At 35.2% G+C, this 19,423-nt stretch overlaps 1 protein-coding gene across 5 annotated transcripts in view; it reads right to left on the reverse strand.

The window, feature by feature from the left end:
- Positions 1-14,185, reverse strand: part of LOC128244592 (kinesin-like protein KIFC3) — a 45,075-nt gene extending 30,890 nt beyond the window's left edge. For 4 of the 5 annotated variants that reach the window (XR_008262955.1, XM_052962588.1, XM_052962586.1 and 1 more), the window contains exons 1-3: positions 14,149-14,185; positions 3,970-4,063; positions 2,725-2,812 (exon numbers count right to left, since the gene is read on the reverse strand). Coding sequence is in view for 4 of the 5 variants with exons in the window: in XM_052962588.1 (XP_052818548.1) it covers positions 2,725-2,784 (60 nt within the window). In the remaining variant the exon portion in view is untranslated. The other variant, XM_052962587.1, reaches the window with a different exon arrangement.
- Positions 14,186-19,423: the final 5,238 nt, after the last annotated feature.

Below are 19,423 nucleotides of genomic sequence, written 5' to 3' on the forward strand. Positions count from 1 at the left end.
CAAGGGCAATAACTCAAAGGAAAATTGACCAATCCAAAAGAAAAATAGACAGGCATCATCACAGTATGTTGGTTCTTATTTATTCCAAGTGTCATGAAATTCTACCAGCTAGTTGCATAGAAAAGGCTGCAAACATGGATCTTTTAATAAATCAAGGGCAAATAACTCATATAAAAATTACACAATCCAAAATATAAATAAACAGGCATTATCACAGTATGTTGGTTCATATTTATTTCAAGTTTCAAGAATTTCTACCAACTAGTTACTGAGAAATGGCTGTAAATGAGAGATTTTCAAAAAATCAAAGGCAATAACTCCAAGTACAATTGACCAATCCCCAAAAAAAATGAACAGGCATCATCCCAGTATAGTAATTCATATTTATTTTAAGTTTCATGAAATTTTGCCAGCTAGTGACTGAGAAATGGCTGTGAATGTGCATTTTTCAAAAAATCAAGGGCAATAACTCCAAGGACAATTGACCAATCAAATTTTTTTTGGACGGGCATCATTCCAGTATAGTGTTTTTAAGTTTTATGAAATTATACCGGCTAGTTACTGAGAAAACGCAGGTGATGGACGGACGGATGGACGGACGGACGGACAAAAGGAAAGACGGACGGACAACGCCATTTCAATATCCCCCTCCCTATTTCATAGGCGGGGGATAATAAAGTTAGTTACAAGCTCAAAATTTAATGTATAAAGGACATTTAAGACAGTTTCAACCCATATCAACTACCTGTAATGGTGGGTATTTCAACCCAACCCATGTTATCTTCGTGTAATGGTGGGTATTTCAACCTATGTTATCTCCCTGTGATGGTTGGTATTCTAACCCATGTTAACTCCCTGTAATGGTGGATATTTCAACCCATGTTATCTTCGTGTAATGGTGGGTATTTCAACCTATGTTATCTCCCTGTAATGGTGGGTATTTCAACCCATGTTAACTCCCTGTAATGGTGTCAGGGTATTTCAACCCATGTTAACTCCCTGTAATGGTGGGTATTTCATCCCATGTTAACTTCCTGTAATGGTGGGTATTTCAACCCATGTTATCTCCCTGTAATGGTGGGTATTTCATCCCATGTTAACTCCCTGTAATTGTGGGTATTTCAACGCTTTGTTAAATCCCTGTGATGGTGGGTATTTTAACCCATGTTTACTCCCTGTGATGGTGGGTATTTCAACCCATGTTATCTGATTATCCCTGTAAAGGTGGGTATTTCAACGCATGTTATCTGATTCTCCCTGTAAAGGTGGGTATTTTAACCCATGTTATCTCCCGCTAGTAGTGGAAATTACAACCAATGTTAACTCCCTGTGATGGTGGGTATTTCGACCCATATTATCTCCCTGTAATGGTGGGTATTTGAACCCATGTTAACTTCCAATGATGGTGGGTATTTGAACCCATATTAACTCCTTGTAATGGTGGGTATTTCAACCCATGTTAACTTCCTGTGATGGTGGGTATGTCAACCCTTTGTTAACTCTCTGTAATGGTGGGTATTTCGACCCATGCTAACTCCCTGTAATGGTGGGTATTTCAACCCATGTTAACTTTCTGTAATGGTAGGTATTTCAACCCATGTTATCTCCCTGAAATGGTGGGTATTTCAACCCATGTTAACTTCCTGGAATGGTTGGTATTTCAACCCATGTTAACTCCCTGTAATGGTGGGTATTTCAACCCATGTTAACTTCCTGGAATGGTTGGTATTTCAACCCATGTTAACTCCCTGTAATGGTGGGTATTTCAACCCATGTTAACTCCCTGTAATGGTGGGTATTTCAACCCATGTTAACTCCCTGTAATGGTGGGTATTTCAACACATGTTAACTCCCTGTAATGGTGGGTATTTCAACCCATGTTATCTCCTTGAAATGGTGGATATTTCAACCTATGTTTTTACCCTGGAATGGTGGGTATTTCAACCCATCTTAACTCCCTGTAATGCTGTTTTTTTAACTGTATTGTGTGTAGGTTTCAATAAGTAAAGACGTCATGACTATAAATGATGACCAGCCAAAAACTAAACTATTCATGTTAATCAAAACTTGGCCAAAGGTCTATGTTTCTCCTTCATTTTGCTGACATCAGTTCTATAACATTTTTGATAACCTTGGCTTTTTCTTTGAAAACAAACAGGCAAACAAACAAATGACTTTTTTAGATGTTTGTAACATGAAAATGAATATCTAATTGATTAAAACATAACAATTCCATTAAAACTGAGATAACACTAGTTAAACATGAGCGAATGCCAGAACACTTGTCGCTTTTTATCCAAAAAAAGGAGGTATGAATATAATATTATATGGAAGTCAGAGATATGGGAATTGGTGTACATGAGGGCTTTTAGGGTATTGTTTCTAGTAACTAGTGTATCAAGGTTCAGTTGAATATCGTGAATCATTTTTGAGTTATGACCAAGGTTAATGTTATTGCACAACGTGGCTGACAATACTATTAAGGCTATCAAACTTTAGCTCGAGATTTCATCCAAAAAAAGGCAAGCTAAAAATGAACAATAAATGTTCAGGTACATATAACATCATGCAACATAAGAATACAAGATTAAAATGGGTCAAACACCACATTAGTTTCAAACCTTCGTTAGCACTCTAAATATATAACAGAAAACTATAATGTGTGACATCTAGCACTGCTTTGAGATGTTTGATCAGCCAGCCAAGTTGGTAAACAATACTCACTCTAGATCTCAGCGAATAGCGGCATGAGTTTGGGGTCAATACCTCACCGTCGTCATCCATAGCGTAACGGGACAGTCTTGTTATGGAGCTGAAAGAAATTATATTATTGAGGCCAAAGGAAAATTATGATGTTATGGTTCCTGTTGCATGGAAAAAGCTTTATTTTTTTAGAAAAAATAATTACTGTGTACAAAGTACGTATATTGTTGGCATTTAAATGTTACCAAGAAAACAACAAAATTATTTTACAAAATACAAGTATTTTAAATACTGTATTACCTAATTCAAATAGAAATGCTAGATGGTATATATGTCAACTAATTATAAATAATAAATATATAATTATATGTTTATATGTTTATTCTTTTATCAATTTTACCAAAAAATAGCTCTGGTCAGAACATAAAAATACATGTATGATCATTCGGGTAAGCTTTACCACAATATTATCTTTATTTAGCCTCATCAGCATTGATTACCTTCAAAGGTTCAGTATTTCAAACATATTGATTAATAAATAGGAAGATAAGAAACAATTAATATGTTTTATGATTTTCTTTAATACATGGAGGTCAAAAACTGCCATTATTTATTTTTCCATATTGCAAGTTTTTGCATAATATTATAATTAAGGAAATTCATATAAAAGACCAAGTAATGTGCTTTGTATGTGTCAACGTATGTACAAAATTTCATGTCAATATTTCAAACAATTCTTGTAAGTGCTTTGTATCTGTTACAATATGTATAAAGTTCCATGTCAATATTTCAAACAATTCTTGTAAGTGCTTTGTATCTGTTTGAATATATGTACAAAATTTCATGTCAATATAACAAACAATTATTGTATGTGCCTAATGTATATATATGTTAGAATATGTACAAAGTTTCATGTCAATATAAGAAACAATCCTTGTAAGTGCTTTGTATCTGTAAGAATTTGTACAAAGTTTCATGTCAATGTTACAAACAATTCTTGTATGTGCTTTGTATCTGTTACAATATGTATAAAGTTCCATGTCAATATTACTGACAATTCTTGTTTGTGCTTTGTAAATGTTAGAATATGTATAAAGTTTCATTTCAATATCACAAACAACTCTTACTAACAAGGTTAAAACGCTGATGCCTAATCAATTACCTCAATGTTTTTCTTCAAAAGAAAACAACTACATTACGGAAAAAGCTGATATATGGCATAACAGTTAAATATCTATTTACAAAAAATATAGCCATTTAACTCACCAAAATCTGACAGCAAACTATTGCCTATGTCTATGACAATCAGTTATAGTCATCCAAAGTATCAATCATCATCCATATTAGTAAAATCTAAACCCTGAAATAGTAGAGAAAAACATTGTAATCATCAGAAAACAGATATATACACATCTACAATAATAAAATCATTGAGATTCTTTTCATTATATATATTTTTCAATTTAATACAACTATGGCTAATTGCTCAACTTTCCGAAACCCTTGAGGCCTAAAAAATATATATTTGGTTCGAGTTACCCAACCCTTCCTATAAAACAGGCACCGACCTTAGCTTTTTATGTGTGTTTTAACATGTTGTTTAAAACTTTATACAGAAGATTACTTTAACGCCATATTCTTCAATGATGACAATTATGTTCTTAATATAAAGCCTATTAAAAAGTAAATAAATACAAAGCCTACCCAACCCACCTGTTTTTGAAAAGGATGTAACCCTTACCAAAGTTTTGCACATTGTAATTCATTCAGACTTTATAGAAAAGTGACTCCTCACAAGTCCAGGGTTGCCAGCACTTTGGTGAAATAAAATTCCCTGACTTTTCCCTGACTTTTCACTGACCAATTCATGTTTTTCACTGACCAAAATCGTCAAACACATAAACGGCCTCCTGACCTCCCCTATAGCCGTCCAATCCTCCCATTATCTTTTTGCATGTAAACTTGTATTTATTTTCCAAAATATAAAACATTTACATTGTACATCAAAGTAATGATTCAAACATAGTGTTCTACTATTCTTAACTATTTCTATTCAAACACAGTGTGACTGTTGGTCAGTGAAACATGTGAAACATTAGCATGAAAACAAGAACATAGGGCTCATTTTGGCATATCATGAAATAATCACTATAAAATTAAAGACTTTGAATGAGTATGGTAGGTAAGTGTGAAAAAAAGTTAGTGTGAAAAACATAATCAGTTATAGTCATCCAAAGTATCAATCATCATCCATATTAGTAAAATCTAAACCCTGAAATAGTAGAGAAAAACATTGTCATCATCAGAAAACAGATATATACACATCTACAATAATAAAATCATTGAGATTCTTTTCATTATATATTTTTTCAATTTAATACAACTATGGCTATTTGCTAAACTTTCCGAAACCGTTTAGGCCTAAAAAATATATATATATATTTGGTTCGAGTTACCCAACATTACCTATAAAATAGGCACCGACCTTAGCTTTTTATGTGTGTTTAACCAAGTTGTTTAAAACTTTATACAGAAGAGGCCTAAAAAAAAAATACATTTGGTTCGGGTTACCCGACCCTACCTACGGAATAGGCGCCGACCCTAACGTTTTTATAGTCAGTTTGAAAAAAAAAATGGAAAACTAAAAAAAAAAAATAAAAAAAAAATATTTTTTTTTTCTTTTTTTTTTTGCTTTTCAATATGTAGTTTAAAACCTTAATTGCTTATATAGAAGATAACTTTAACACCATTCTCCAATGATGAAAATGACATTCTTATATAAAGCCTAATAAAAAAATAAAAAAAAAATAAATAAAAAGCCTACCTACCCTACCTATATTTGAAAAGGATGTAACCCTAACCAAACAATTTTTTTTTTAGGCCAGATTACTTTAACGCCATTCTTCAATGATGACAATTATGTTCTTAATACAAAGCCTATTAAAAAGTAAATAAATACAAAGCCTACCCAACCCACCTGTTTTTGAAAAGGATGTAACCCTTACCAAAGTTTTGCACATTGTAATTCATTCAGACTTTATAGAAAAGTGACTCCTCACAAGTCAGAACAATGGAGATTTTAAAACTGTAGAGGGAGAATTTTTCCATAATGGATATATGAATTACATCAAGTATAATTTTTCAAACCTGTTATCTTAAGAACAATTCAAAACAATTTATTGACTCCACTTATCATTACTGAACACATCACAGAGACACTGTCGGCATTAAAGTGAAGTACACAGATACTACTTATCTAGAAAAAAAACTTTGTAAAAAGCGAAACCCTTTTACAAAAAGGGACAACTTTGCCCACGTCGCTTTAAGAAGGAGCCCTGGTATAGACCTAAATGTAAATTGAATGAGAAACCGCTGAGCAGCCATTACGCTCCAATTAATATGAATTCAAATCCAACGAAGGCTTTTACCATAATAAATGATGACACCACCCTCCCCCGTTGCATTGTATAACCGCCTTTTTTTTATCTGACAAGCATTTTACTAGTGCAGGGCTTGCCGGGTCTGTGTTTATATCGACCACTGGGTTATACCGGACTTGTATTTCTGATTTAAATCAATTATCTTAATAACTCAGTTAACTACAAAGAAAGATAAAACAGTTTCATCTAAAACATGCTAATACATTTATCACATAACATTCAACAATTAATCAAAAATCCATTCGACACATTCCCTTGCAAATTATAAATTACTTTCTTACATTTTCAGAGCCTATCGCAAAACAGACTTAACTCCATATGATAAAAGAAGGAGTTAAATCCATCTTGTGGCGAGCCTTGTAAATTTTGTATTCAAAATTCTTCAAAGCTTTACTTTCACTCCAATTAAACCTGAAAATACACTTACAGCAATAATTCATTAACACCAAGTCTTTATAACCAGATAATCTATGGGTATCAATACAACATATTTTAATGTACCAACCTTTAATTAAAACTTATTCCTGATATATCACTCTTAATCCAAACAGTTTCCTTCCCATGTGTAATTTAATGCACCCTTCTATTCTTTTTTTCCAATTTTTATCAATTTTCCCATTAAATGTTTAGCTAGTAAATATTGATTTAAGGAATCAATAGATTTACCCTTCTTTATTGCAGCTTTAAATCAAATAAAATGCATTTTGTGACAGGTTAGAAATGCAAATGATTATTGAAAAGTTTGACACTTTACCTTTAAGATGTTAACATATTTTTGGTTAACATACTTTGATAAATTGTCCTATATTGGACGGACAGTTATTGGACTCCAAACAAAATTAATGAAGAAACAATAATCATTTTAACCTCAACGCTACATGATTTAGTTAAACGAATCACCGCTGTCCACAAAGTGAATAATATCACAGTTCACTATAATATGGACAAAAGAGAGGCCAATTAAAAGATCAAATTTTGTAACTTAATTAAATATAATTAATAAATTGGAACTTGACACCAATTCACGATCAAATAACCTTTAACAGTTCACAGTAACAGGGAATTTAATTTTTTACAAAAAATATCATTTTCCCTTTTCAATATTTCTCTTGAGACAAAATTGTTGATTCAAATTACCTTCACTCTAAAATAACACTTATTTTATCCTATACAAATTGTGTAGGTCGAAAAATTAAGCAATTGACAAAGAATCTTAATCTAAGTATTAAATTACAAATATATATATAACTTTCTGAGGGTAGTGTTTCATACGTTTACAATTAAATTCCATACATCTCTTGTGACACGAAATATACATTTTAGGCATTAATACTTCAACACTGAAGTTATGAGATTTAAAGTATAAAAGTAATACAAGTTTCAAAATATAAGTCGAACGCAAATACAATATCCCAATTTCAGCTCCGGTTTTAAGAATTTGTTTGATGGAAGAGACACTTGAAACTGATAGAGTGTCAAACTATGTCTATATCAAACACAGCACTGTTTACTTTCATGTAAACTCAGAAGCTTAATACAATAAATAAGAAAGTTATTCCAACATGTAGGACTGGTGTATAGGTTCAATTAGCATCACATGTCCAGTGCATGATAACTGACAACATTAACATGTTTTGTAATATTCTTAATTTAATAATGAAACAAGAGCACCACTTGGGGAACACCAACACTCTGTTTTTGTTCTTTTTTAGTATCATAACGTTGCGTTACACAAAAAATATTCCTTTGAGTTGCTGGTTTACCGCAAGGTTCAATATGAATGATATTGTTGGAAATCAATATATTTCCAGGGGGATTTTATGACCCCGGGATGGAACTCCGAAGTCTAATCAGATAAGCAAGAAATAATTCTTTCTTGTTCAGAAATTATTTGTATTTATGCTTATGTACATTGTAAATTCAAACCAGGAACATGGACAGTTGATAAATTCATTGGCCACAATAGGGAAAATCTGCGGAGGGAAACGGAAAGTTGGTCTGAACTGTAATTTCAAGCCAAGGTTACAGTTTCTTCTCTACAGCGAAGACAACGACGCCAAAGACACCATGGCAAGGTGATGACAATAAGTATCGTTTTTATTTGAAAAAAATGACGAGCTTATAAGAAAGTTATTCAAACATACAAGTCTAACACACTAGTTGTAATTTCAATGATAAGGATAATATTGTATTGCACAAAGCACTTATTAAACTGTGCACATGTACATAATTCCGGTCATCTATAGAGATTTTGAAACTGGAGGTTATTATGCATGAATCAACCTGCATGCCTTCAATTTTAAAGTTTTTCTCTGAAAAAGGATGTCTTTTGAACTCTCAAGATTTTTTTCACTGTTGTCCAACTATTTTATTTAAAATCAAATAACCATAATTTACAAATTCCACAGATATATATCAGTGGTCGAAATTAGCACAAGCCTGCAAGCTCTGTACTAGTAAAATGTCTTCCGGGCTTGCTCAAATTCTGCACTTTATATAGCAGGGCTTGTTCAAAAATTTGATGCCAAGCAAAAGTATAAGAATTCGGGCTTGTTCATCCAAAAGTCTAATTTCGATGACTGATATATATTCAAATAAAATTAATTTTACTTTCAGTCTCATAAAAGTAACATTGCTTTGAACTTCCAAGCCTTCACGTTTGGAAATTTCTCCTAAATAATTAAAGTTTTTGTACTTCCAAGAGTGTACTGGTATAGCCCATTTTTAGGGAGTATTAATATACTTACAAACTCTCTTTTACGGATGCTGTGATTATTAAAAAATGTGAATCCAAGAAATTACATTTCACACAATCTTCACCACGATTTTCACTCGAATAAAATTCCAAGTCAATAAATAAAAATATAATTCACGCCTAAGTCCTTGCAGTAGACACTTGAAGAATGCACTCGTAAATTATTGCTTGTCAAACTCAAGCTTTATTTATATGTTATGCACTGTATGTAAAATCCAAATTAGAATGAGTCCATATCACACTTTCCCGCACATTTTCCTTTAACAAAATCAAGTTTTCGTTCCTTGGACATTTAAATATTTGACAACAGGCAATGATCTATTTTCAAATCCAAATTAGAAAAAAAATATGACAAACACAACTCTTTTAATTTTACTGAAGTACTAAATATGCATTGTAATGAAAAAATATTGTCAACATATTTTTATAATTAAGCCTGTTTAATGCCTTCTTTCTTCTTATAAGTTTTAAATGCATAACGTGTCTTTGTTTTTAATCTGATTAAAATTTTAGCAGTCTATAGAGTAGACCACAGAATTAAATTCTCCTTATCCTATAAACCTACACATTGTTTTTTTACCAATATGGGTAAAACATTGACAAATTCTAATGTAGGGGTTTCATTTTGTTTAAAGGGGGGAACACTATGCAAAAAAAAATTGTTTCATCATTATCATGTTTCAAACTCATTTTACTTTAATGATCAAAACAAAAACAAAACTATATGAATAGTAAACAAACAAAAATAGCAATATTGGCTTCTTTTTTTCTCCAACTTTTCAAACTTAATTTGTGGCCACGTAGCTATTAATTAAAATAAACATTTATAAAGGCTGATATTATTTATGTTCATATTTGCTCAAGTATCACCTTTGAAGACCACAATTTTCATTAGCTTTAATAACACTAATGGTCACTTAATTACTTTGTTGCTGTGTGATTGGTTGATTGACATTATCACATGATGTTATCAATGTATTGTTAAAAGGTCAAAATATCCATCACTTTTGTATAAATCCTGGTTGCATAGTGGTGAAGGCTTCTGTATACTACTTTTTTCTTCACTTGACCAGCGTGGGTTCAATTGCACTCAATTAAACAAAATACTTTTTAATACTATAGTTTTTTCTGCAATTTCAATTTATAACAGGAAAATAATGATAAAATAAGTATTTTCAGATGCATGATACAATGAAAAAATATTTTTTGGTAAAAATAACATGAGCAAGTACATTTAATAGAACAACAAGAAAAATACTTCATATTTGAAACAATGATAGATTTTGAAGCACTCAGGACAGTTGAAAACTGTGTTGAGTACTAAACCAACAAATAAATAAAATAGATTTGTTATAAATGAAACATTTCATATAAAACCTATTTCCTCTATTAAACAAATTCAACAGAAAATCAATTTCATTCTATTGTAAATAGCAGTGAGAGCTCTAACATCTTGGTTGACAAATCAATGCAATCGATCCATTTAAAACAATGGCAGAAAATCTCGGAAACTTAAGCTAGTCTCTGACACTGCACTTCGAATGACATTATTGGTAAAACATCAACATTGTCAGATACATACAATAGGCCAATTCCATTATACTTATTCTTATCATATGTGGGTAAAACAAGCAAATGTTAATGAAAATATTCTTCCACAATAAATGGAGAGAAATAGAAATGGCCACACTTTGGTGGATAATGGTAATGCCAAAAAACTGTTTGGTTAGGGTTAAATTCTTTTCAAAAACAGGTAGGGTAGAAATACATGTAGGTTTTTTTTCAATTAGGCTTATGTAAAAACATTATTGTCATCATTGGAGAATGGTGTTAAAGTCTGTATAATCTGTATCAATCCTTAAAGGTTTTAAACTTTATAATAAAAGACACACTTTAAAGATGTTGTTTTTAAAAACATAATCAACAGACTATAAACATTAGTTTATTTTGTTTGAAGAGTCTGGTAACCTGAACGGTCCACCGAATGAAATCTTTTTTAGGCCCAACATTTGTACAGTGAAACAAATCACAGTAATGCTCATAAACTTCTCCAATGATAAAACTGTCATGATTTTTTTTCTAGGAATTGATAGTTGAGGATCCCTGAGGTATCCTTATGGTAAAGAAACCAGGGGGGAAATTGGAAATGTTATAAATGGGGGTCAAGATTTTGGTTACTCAATAACAGTATATTTTTGAGTGTCCCAAAAATATACGGTAAGATGGTTGTGACATTTTGTGTGTCCCTTGTTAGGATTCCTGATCTCTACATCAGGGAAATTCCTGTAATATACTTGATTTGTCTAAGGCATTTATTTCTTCTAGGAATCCCATGGGTCAGGAATTCTTGACATATCCTGTGAGTGTGGCACTTTTCCTCCCAGTTTACTTGACTGGTATCAAAAGCAAAATGTTAATGGGGGAAGAGTATAAAAGTGTGTGTGTGTGGGCAAGAACCAGCCATCCCTATTATTGTTAGTCACTGAGCCAGTTACTGAGTAAGCGCCTGGTTTTTAAGTCAATATAAACAGTCGCTTCAGAGGGTTTGGTTTTAAATACTGGACGGAACCTGACCAATTCCTGACAAACAGAAATCTATGCACTAGTATGAAAATCGTTCAGAAGTCTTCAGAGTATCAGTTGGGAAGAAAAGACTGGCCGACAAGACCGTTTCTATACCAAATCACAATTAGGCATTTCTCTGTTTTATAGGTATTTTATTCATATATCATTTTAACTTATTATCTTTGTATCAAATCATAATATATTTTATAATGACAAACAACAATTAACAGCTTATTACATGTTGTTATTTAATACATAACTGTCATAACACATATAATTCATGATACTGTTGGTAGGGCTTTTTCTCCCCATTTTGGGAAAAAGACCCTAGACATTATGGGAAATTTTGCGTCGTGAAAATGCAGAAATTGGGAAATTTTACAGTTAAAAGAAAAAGCTGTCTAGTCTCCTGCGATTTAGGAAATGATTTAATATTAGTTTATTTTCCCCTTAAAAGACCCAAAAAATATCAATTCTTGGGGTGTAAATATCTAATGCAATAAATCATGACAGATAATATTTCATACTGATCTCTGAATGTGATGAAAATCAATTATTTCCGAGTTCAATTACCAAAAAAACTTTACATCACATAATTTATTAGGATGTTGAAAATGAACCAGTACAGGTAAAAAGACTTTCTAAAAAAACTTTTTTTATATTTTTGATTGTGATTTTTTTCTGAAGATTGGGAAAAATATCTTATATTTTGCTTTGGGAATGGGTCCGATAGTCGGACCCGTGGGTACTATAGAAAAAGCCCTGGTTTGAAACGACACTGTGTGAACAATATACATTTACTCACTTAAATAAACCTATACAGAGAAAGGTACATCAAAAATAGCTTAAACAATTACAGTTTTGGTGCAAATTACTTTACTTTAACAGTGTTTATCTCACTGAACCACTTCAAACTAATAATTAATACAAACATGTAAATTGTTTGAAATTGTCTATTTTGTTTATTTGTAAAGTATGATAATCATTACCTGAAACCGATGTTTGATCATTGTAATAAGTAAACATTAAATATTCAATTTTTAACTGCACTCCTCAAAAGTTTGACAACATCACATGTTCTCATATTTTATAACAGCTTCCAGACTGGCCAGTATTTAATTTTATACCCGTCTCTTTTGGCAGGAATACGTCTGGTCCGGCTAGTCTTTTAAACCCAACCCTTAAGAGTCTGATGATTTTTGTTTTGGCTACTCTACGCATTAATGAATGTCCAAATGTTAAAAAAAGTTCGCGCCCCAGAGTTTCCGCCAGAAAGTTCTTAAGGCATGTCGGGAGGGGAGGGTTTGGGAGGGGTGCCCCCTCCTGACGTTGATTTTTTTTTTTTCGTAATCAAAATGGTGCAATTGCCTGCATTTTAAACACGTTTACAGTTATGTTCTTATGATTCAGAATTACCAACTCAAGTCTGATTTACATTAAAAATATTTGCGAAAAGGTTTAATTGTTACTCTTCATTTATTATTGGTATTTCTCAAGTATTCCGACAATACAATATCGACGGTATTGATCGACTCATATTTCGTTTAATGCGGGTATTATTTATATTGACACCGTTGACGTCACAGCAAAATGTGTAACACACGCTTTCTGCATGCTGGAACACGAAAGAGCCCCGAGCAAAGCGACTGCTCGTGGGTGTATTTAAAGCTGCAACAGCTAATCATTTTAAAGCCGTGTTGGCTAAATAATAACCAAAAGGGAATGTAATGAGTATTTTCAGATTAATTTATCTTTTTCAAAATAAATTCAAAGAACGATAAAATAATCGAAGTTTAATAATTAGCAACACAAAATATAACATTACACAAAACTAAAGACGGGGACGCTACTCAATTACATATGACGACATAGCATATGACCCTTGTTAACACAGATATCTTAACACGGTTTTCGATTACAATTTAATAATTGGTAAACAAAAGAACAATTTACAAACGGATTCGGAATCAATAAACAAAATAAAACGACACATAATTTATGTTACCAAAATCAATTAACACTTATTGTTTACTAAATGCATGCATAGGTGATTATAGAGATGAAGGTCGCAATTACGACAGTGGTGTTTTTCACACATTCTCATTTTGATAAAGAATAGGAGTTTGGTTAATTGCACCGTCGATCCTTACCGACACGCCTTCTTGCTGTCGTCGATCATGAATGGCTGATTGATACAAATGCCGTAATAGCCCCGACACGCCTTCTGGCTGTCAGTCAACCGTTGCAACCGTAACGAAATTGTGTATGTCAAAACTGATGACTGTTTTGATAAGGATTGTCGCTGCGCGGATTAAAGCATGTTGGCATAATTAAGTGTGTCGGTAATTAGCCTTGCCAGCGGAAGGCACATCGGGCCCGACAAGCCATAAAGGCCTGGCGGAAACCCTGCCGCTCTTAACGTGAATTATTTTTGCCTGGCGTCTAAACAACGTATACGACAACTAAGGGAAATGCATGATCCAATTATTTAATAATACCTGGTTAACAGGTTTAAAAATGTAAACAAACCCTGGCTCCCTGACAGAGCTCGAAAACCTCAACTTATGCATATTTGTCTGTAAGAAATACTTCATAAAATACCTTTTGCTATTATCTGTAACATATAATTAGTTTATTTTCTGAAAAATACCATGTGAAGTGGTAAAATAATCCTTCAAACCTTACAATTAATTTAGTCTTGAATTTCCGTACCTTGAATTTCCCGCAATGAACACGAAAACTGATGACGCATCTACCAAATTGTTAATCGAATAGGCTACGGACCACTAATTTAGTGTATAAATGGCAATCACCTACGCAGTAATCTCCCCTGACAATCAGAATACTGTTAGGGAAGTAACACTGCGTGGAGATTGTATAAATGGACATATCGTACCCACACTTAACTTCCCTGACTTGAAGAAAAAAAAGATAAATTAAACCCACTGAGAATAAAACTGAAAAAAATTTCATACAGATGTTCTCAGTTATTTTTCCTGAAACATGTTTTAAAATCTTTTAATTTGTTATACAGAGTTTGTATATTCGAAGCGTATCTCATTACTGTTGCAATATAAAACGAAAAAGGAAACTTACTTGTAAATGAATATACAAACATTGGCAGAATTCAATCATGGTAAGTTCTTAAATTGTTTATCGTTATTTGTTTTATCTTGATATGCTATTACACCGGACAATAGAGAAAGAAATAAACAAATACCTGGTTCAATACTACCTTAAAATCTTTAGTTTTTGGTAAATATTATATTATCAACAGACGTATCTCGGTGCAAGGATATTTACAATTAAGAATTTACGGATAAGAGGATGGTGTCCGGATTTTTGGAAGTGCAATTTCCGAGCTGTCCATGTAGAATGAGAAAGTACTTTAAAGGTAAAAATTGGCCAACTCAAGGCCAGTTTATTGTTATTATATGAATATAGGCTCTATATCTTCTTGTTTGTAATCATGTTGTAAGTTCACACTATGTTTGGCATTAAAATCCAAAAATAATTCACAACAGTAATTATTTTTTTCTTTCTGACTTGTATATCATCGAAGTCAGTCACTATTGTCCCCGATGTCGGAAGAGAGCGCGCCGACTCACGATATGCCCCGATGTCGGAAGAGTGCGCGCCAACTCACGACATGCCCCCGATGTCGGAAGAGAGCACGCCCACTCACGACATGCCCCCGATGTCGGAAGAGGGCGCACCAACTCACGACATGCCCCCGATGTCGGAAGAGAGCGTACATACTCACAACATGCCCCCGATGTCGGAAGAGAGCACGTCCACTTACGACATGCCCCTCGGCGTTGGAAGAGAGCAGAACCACTCACAACATGCCCCCGATGTCGGAAGAGGGCGCACCTACTTACAATAGGTCCCCTATGTCGGAAGAGGGCACACCCACTCATAACATGCCACCGATGTCGGAAGAGGACGCACCTACGCACAACAGGTCCCCGACGTCGGAAGAGGGCGTACATAATCACAACATGCCCCCGATATCGGAAGAGGGTGCACCTACTCACAACATGCCCCACCATGTCGGAAGAGGGCGCACCTACTCACAACATGCCCCCGATGTCGGAAGAGGGCGCACCTACTCACAACATGCCCACGATGTCGGAAGAGGGCGCACCTACTCACAACAGGTCCCCAACGTCGGAAGAGGGCACGCCTATTCATCACATGCCCCCGATGTCGGAAGAGAGCACGCCCACTCACGACATGCCCCCGATGTCGGAAGAGAGCGCGCCTACTCATTATTCTCGAGTTTCGATATTAAATTAAACCCTCTACAAGCCTTAATGCCGGACCAGGTCGGGCGATAAATCGGCTAAAATGTATATTGTTCCTTGGGTAGCGCCGTGTCACTTTCCAAACTTTGTCAGCAAGATACATATCTAGCAGGTCATTATTACCACTGATTCCTCTTTAACCCATACATAGACTGTATGTGGACGATGAGGGAGTCGTGAGATTCCAAACATTTTTATTGACCGCAAACACAAATGTAAATGATTTCTGTTCATCGCATTTCATTGAAGATGCACCGAAAAGGTCACCAGTCTGCCCAGGACGCCCATATGTTTCGTTTAACTTTTCTACATTTTTTTTTTCAAAATGAGGCATTCTGATCAATTACGTTCTAAAAAAGCGGATTTTCGTCATCTGCTACTGCTTGAGCATGTTAGTCCTTGTAACTGCAAGATACTACTTGCTTATGCCGACGTGACACTTTGTGCTACTAGTTGTATATCCCGTTCCATTCCTTGTCATTGTGTACATATTGTTTAGCCACAGCCTCAATTTACTTTGGTAATGCAAGACACTTTAACTATCAGCACAACGCTATGAACATGTTCTAGCTGTGAAAAAACCGCACCATCTGATTCAAAGCTGTTATGGGAAAAGTGTACATGTAGCTCAACACGAGGAATTATGAGTGGAATTACGTACAAAGGACTTCTCGAACGGCTTTTTCTCATGTTTGACGTGCAAAAACATGACGCTTAGTGATTTCCAAATTTGATATAAGTATATCACTATTGTTATCGAAAAAAAGACATGCGTGCAGTTTCTTTGTAGCCGCTATTTTCCAGGGTCTCAAGCTATGTATATATGGTTTCTTTTATCGTGACCGGTCGCCATAAGCCGTACACCACTTTCCAGAACCTTTCCAATACCTAAATACTAAAATATGTTCAACAATAAGAGTATCTTAAATCGTACAATGATTGACAAGTGAGCCATTGAATAAGATCTGATATTCACTAGTAGAAAGTCATTGACTGAGGTGCAACCGAAACTGCTAGCACTTTCTCAAATAGTCAATTTGCATTACTTATATGATTTAATTGGTACCCACCAAAATGACAGGGCACTTCTTTTTGCAATGTATATGTTAACGGACAAATAGGTATCGATTTAAAAGGTGAAACAATCGAATGTGGTTTTTCATATATGCTTTTTCCTACATACAGTCAATTTGTTTTGTCGCGATTTTCTGTACATCTTGTAACTTTTCCCGGGTTTGAAAAGCTATTGGTTCGAACATATGTCAAAAGTACTCTAAATTCCTGCGTATTGTTAAAAGGCTTATAAAAGAAGATATGTTTTAAACATAAAACACAAAAAAATGATTACTTTTTGCTTTTCGTACACACGTATGGCACTTCAAAACATGCTATGCTTATGGACTGTGTAAGGAGCAAGACCCTTCGAAAACGGATAAAAATATAAACGGAGAACGTATTGAATCTGGTGGCATACACTGAAAGAGACGAGCACAGTGTTCAAACAAATCTGACATAAAACACATACATCATATAGTTATCAATATAGTCACCACCTTCAATTCCCTACCTTAAAGCTGCACTCTCACAGATTTACCGGTTTTACAACTTTTTATGCCCCCCTTCGAAGAAGAGGGGTATATTGCTTTGCACAGGCATGTCGGTATGTCGGTCGGTCCGTCGGTAGACCAAAGCTTGTCCGAGTGATAACTCAACTATTCCTGGACGTATGGTCATCAAACTTCACATGAAGGTTGGGCCTGACCAGTAGATGACCCCTATTGATTTTGGGGGTCATCGGGTCAAAGGTCAAGGTCACAGTGACCTTTAATGGTAAAATAATTTTAAAGCTTGTCCGAGTGATAACTCAACAATACCTGCACCCATGGCCTTCAAACTTGACATGGATGTTGGGCCTGACCAGTAGATGACCCCTATTGTTTTTGGGGGTCATCAAGCCAAAGGTCAAGGTCACAGTGACCTTGAATGGTAAAAGGTTGTCCGAGTGATAACGTGACAATGCCTGCACCCATGGCCCTCAAACTTGACTTGGAGGTTGGGCCTGACCAGTAGTTGACCCCTACTGTTTTTTGGGCTCAATGGGTCAAAGGTCAAGGTCACAGTGACCTTGAATGGTAAAAGGTTGTTCGAGTGATAACTCAACAATGCCTGCACCCATGGCCCTCAAACTTGACTTGGAGGATGGGCCTGACCAGTAGATGACCGCTATTGTTTTGGGGGGTCATTGGGCCAAAGGTCAAGGTCACAGTGACCTTGAATGGTAAAAGGTTGTCCGATTGATAACTCAACAATGCCTGCACCCACGGCCCTCAAACTTGACTTGGAGAATTGGCCTGACCAGGAGATGACCCCTATGGTTTTTGGGGGTCATCTGGCCAAAGGTCAAGGTCACAGTGACCTGGAATGGTAAAAGGTTGTCCGAGTGATAACTCGACAATGCCTGCACCCATGGCCCTCAAACTTGACTTGGAGGTTGTGCCTGGCCAGAAGATGGTCCCTATTGATTTAAGGGGTCATTGGGCCAAAGGTCAAGGTCACAGTGACCTGGGCTGGTAAAAGGTTATCCGAGTGATAACTTGACAATGGCTGCACCCATGGCCCTCAAACTTGATTTGGAGGTTGAGTCTGGCCAGAAGATTGTCCCTATTAATTTTAGGGGTCATTGGGCCAAAGGTCAAGGTCACAGTGACCTTGAATGATAAAAGGTTGTCCAAGTGATAACTCAACAATGCCTGCACCCATGGCCCTCAAACTTGACATAGAGGTTGGGCCTGACCAGTAGATGACCCCTATTGATTTTAGGGGTCAAAGGTCAAGGTCACAGTCACCTTGAAAGCAAAGTTGACAATTCTTGGACCTATGGTCATCAAACTTGACATGAAGGTTGGGCCTGCCCAGTAGATGACCCCTATCAATTTTGGGGGTCATCAGGCCAAGGTCAATGTCACAGTAACCTTTAACGCTAAAAAGTATACAAATCTTCCCCCACTGATATCTCAACAATGCCTGAACCTATGATCATTAAACTTGACATGGATGATAAGCCTGACCAGTAGATCACCCTTATTGATTTTAGGATTCATAGAGCCAAAGGTCAAGGTCACAGTGATCTTGAATGGCAAAAGGTTGTCAGAGTGATAACTCAACAATGCCTGAACCCATGGCCTTCAAACTTGACTTGGAGTTGCATCTGACTTGTAGATGACCCCTTATGATTTAAGGGGTCATCGGGTCAAAGGTCAAGGTCACAGTGACCTTGAACGAAAAAAACTTGTCTTGTGATAACTTGACAATGCCTGCACCCATGGCCCTCAAACTTGACATTTAGGTTTCTGGTGACCAGCTGATGACTCTGGATTTTGAGTTCATAGAGTCAAAGGTCATGACGGTCATAACACACTTTATCCTCACACTTTAATGGTCATAATCTTAAAACAGCAACAAATCAGCTGTCATTTCGGTCCATGCATATTTCATTCAATTGTCCATATAATCCTGACAACATGGCGCTCAGGGGGGGGGGGGGGGGGGGGCATAATGTTTGACAAACATCTCTTGTTTATTATTTGTCTTGGAATGAGCATATTTTTGCGTAAATATCTACAAACCAATGATATAAGATTGCTGACAAAAGA

Source organism: Mya arenaria, chromosome 8 (assembly GCF_026914265.1).
Source record: "Mya arenaria isolate MELC-2E11 chromosome 8, ASM2691426v1".
Taxonomy (NCBI): domain Eukaryota; kingdom Metazoa; phylum Mollusca; class Bivalvia; order Myida; family Myidae; genus Mya; species Mya arenaria.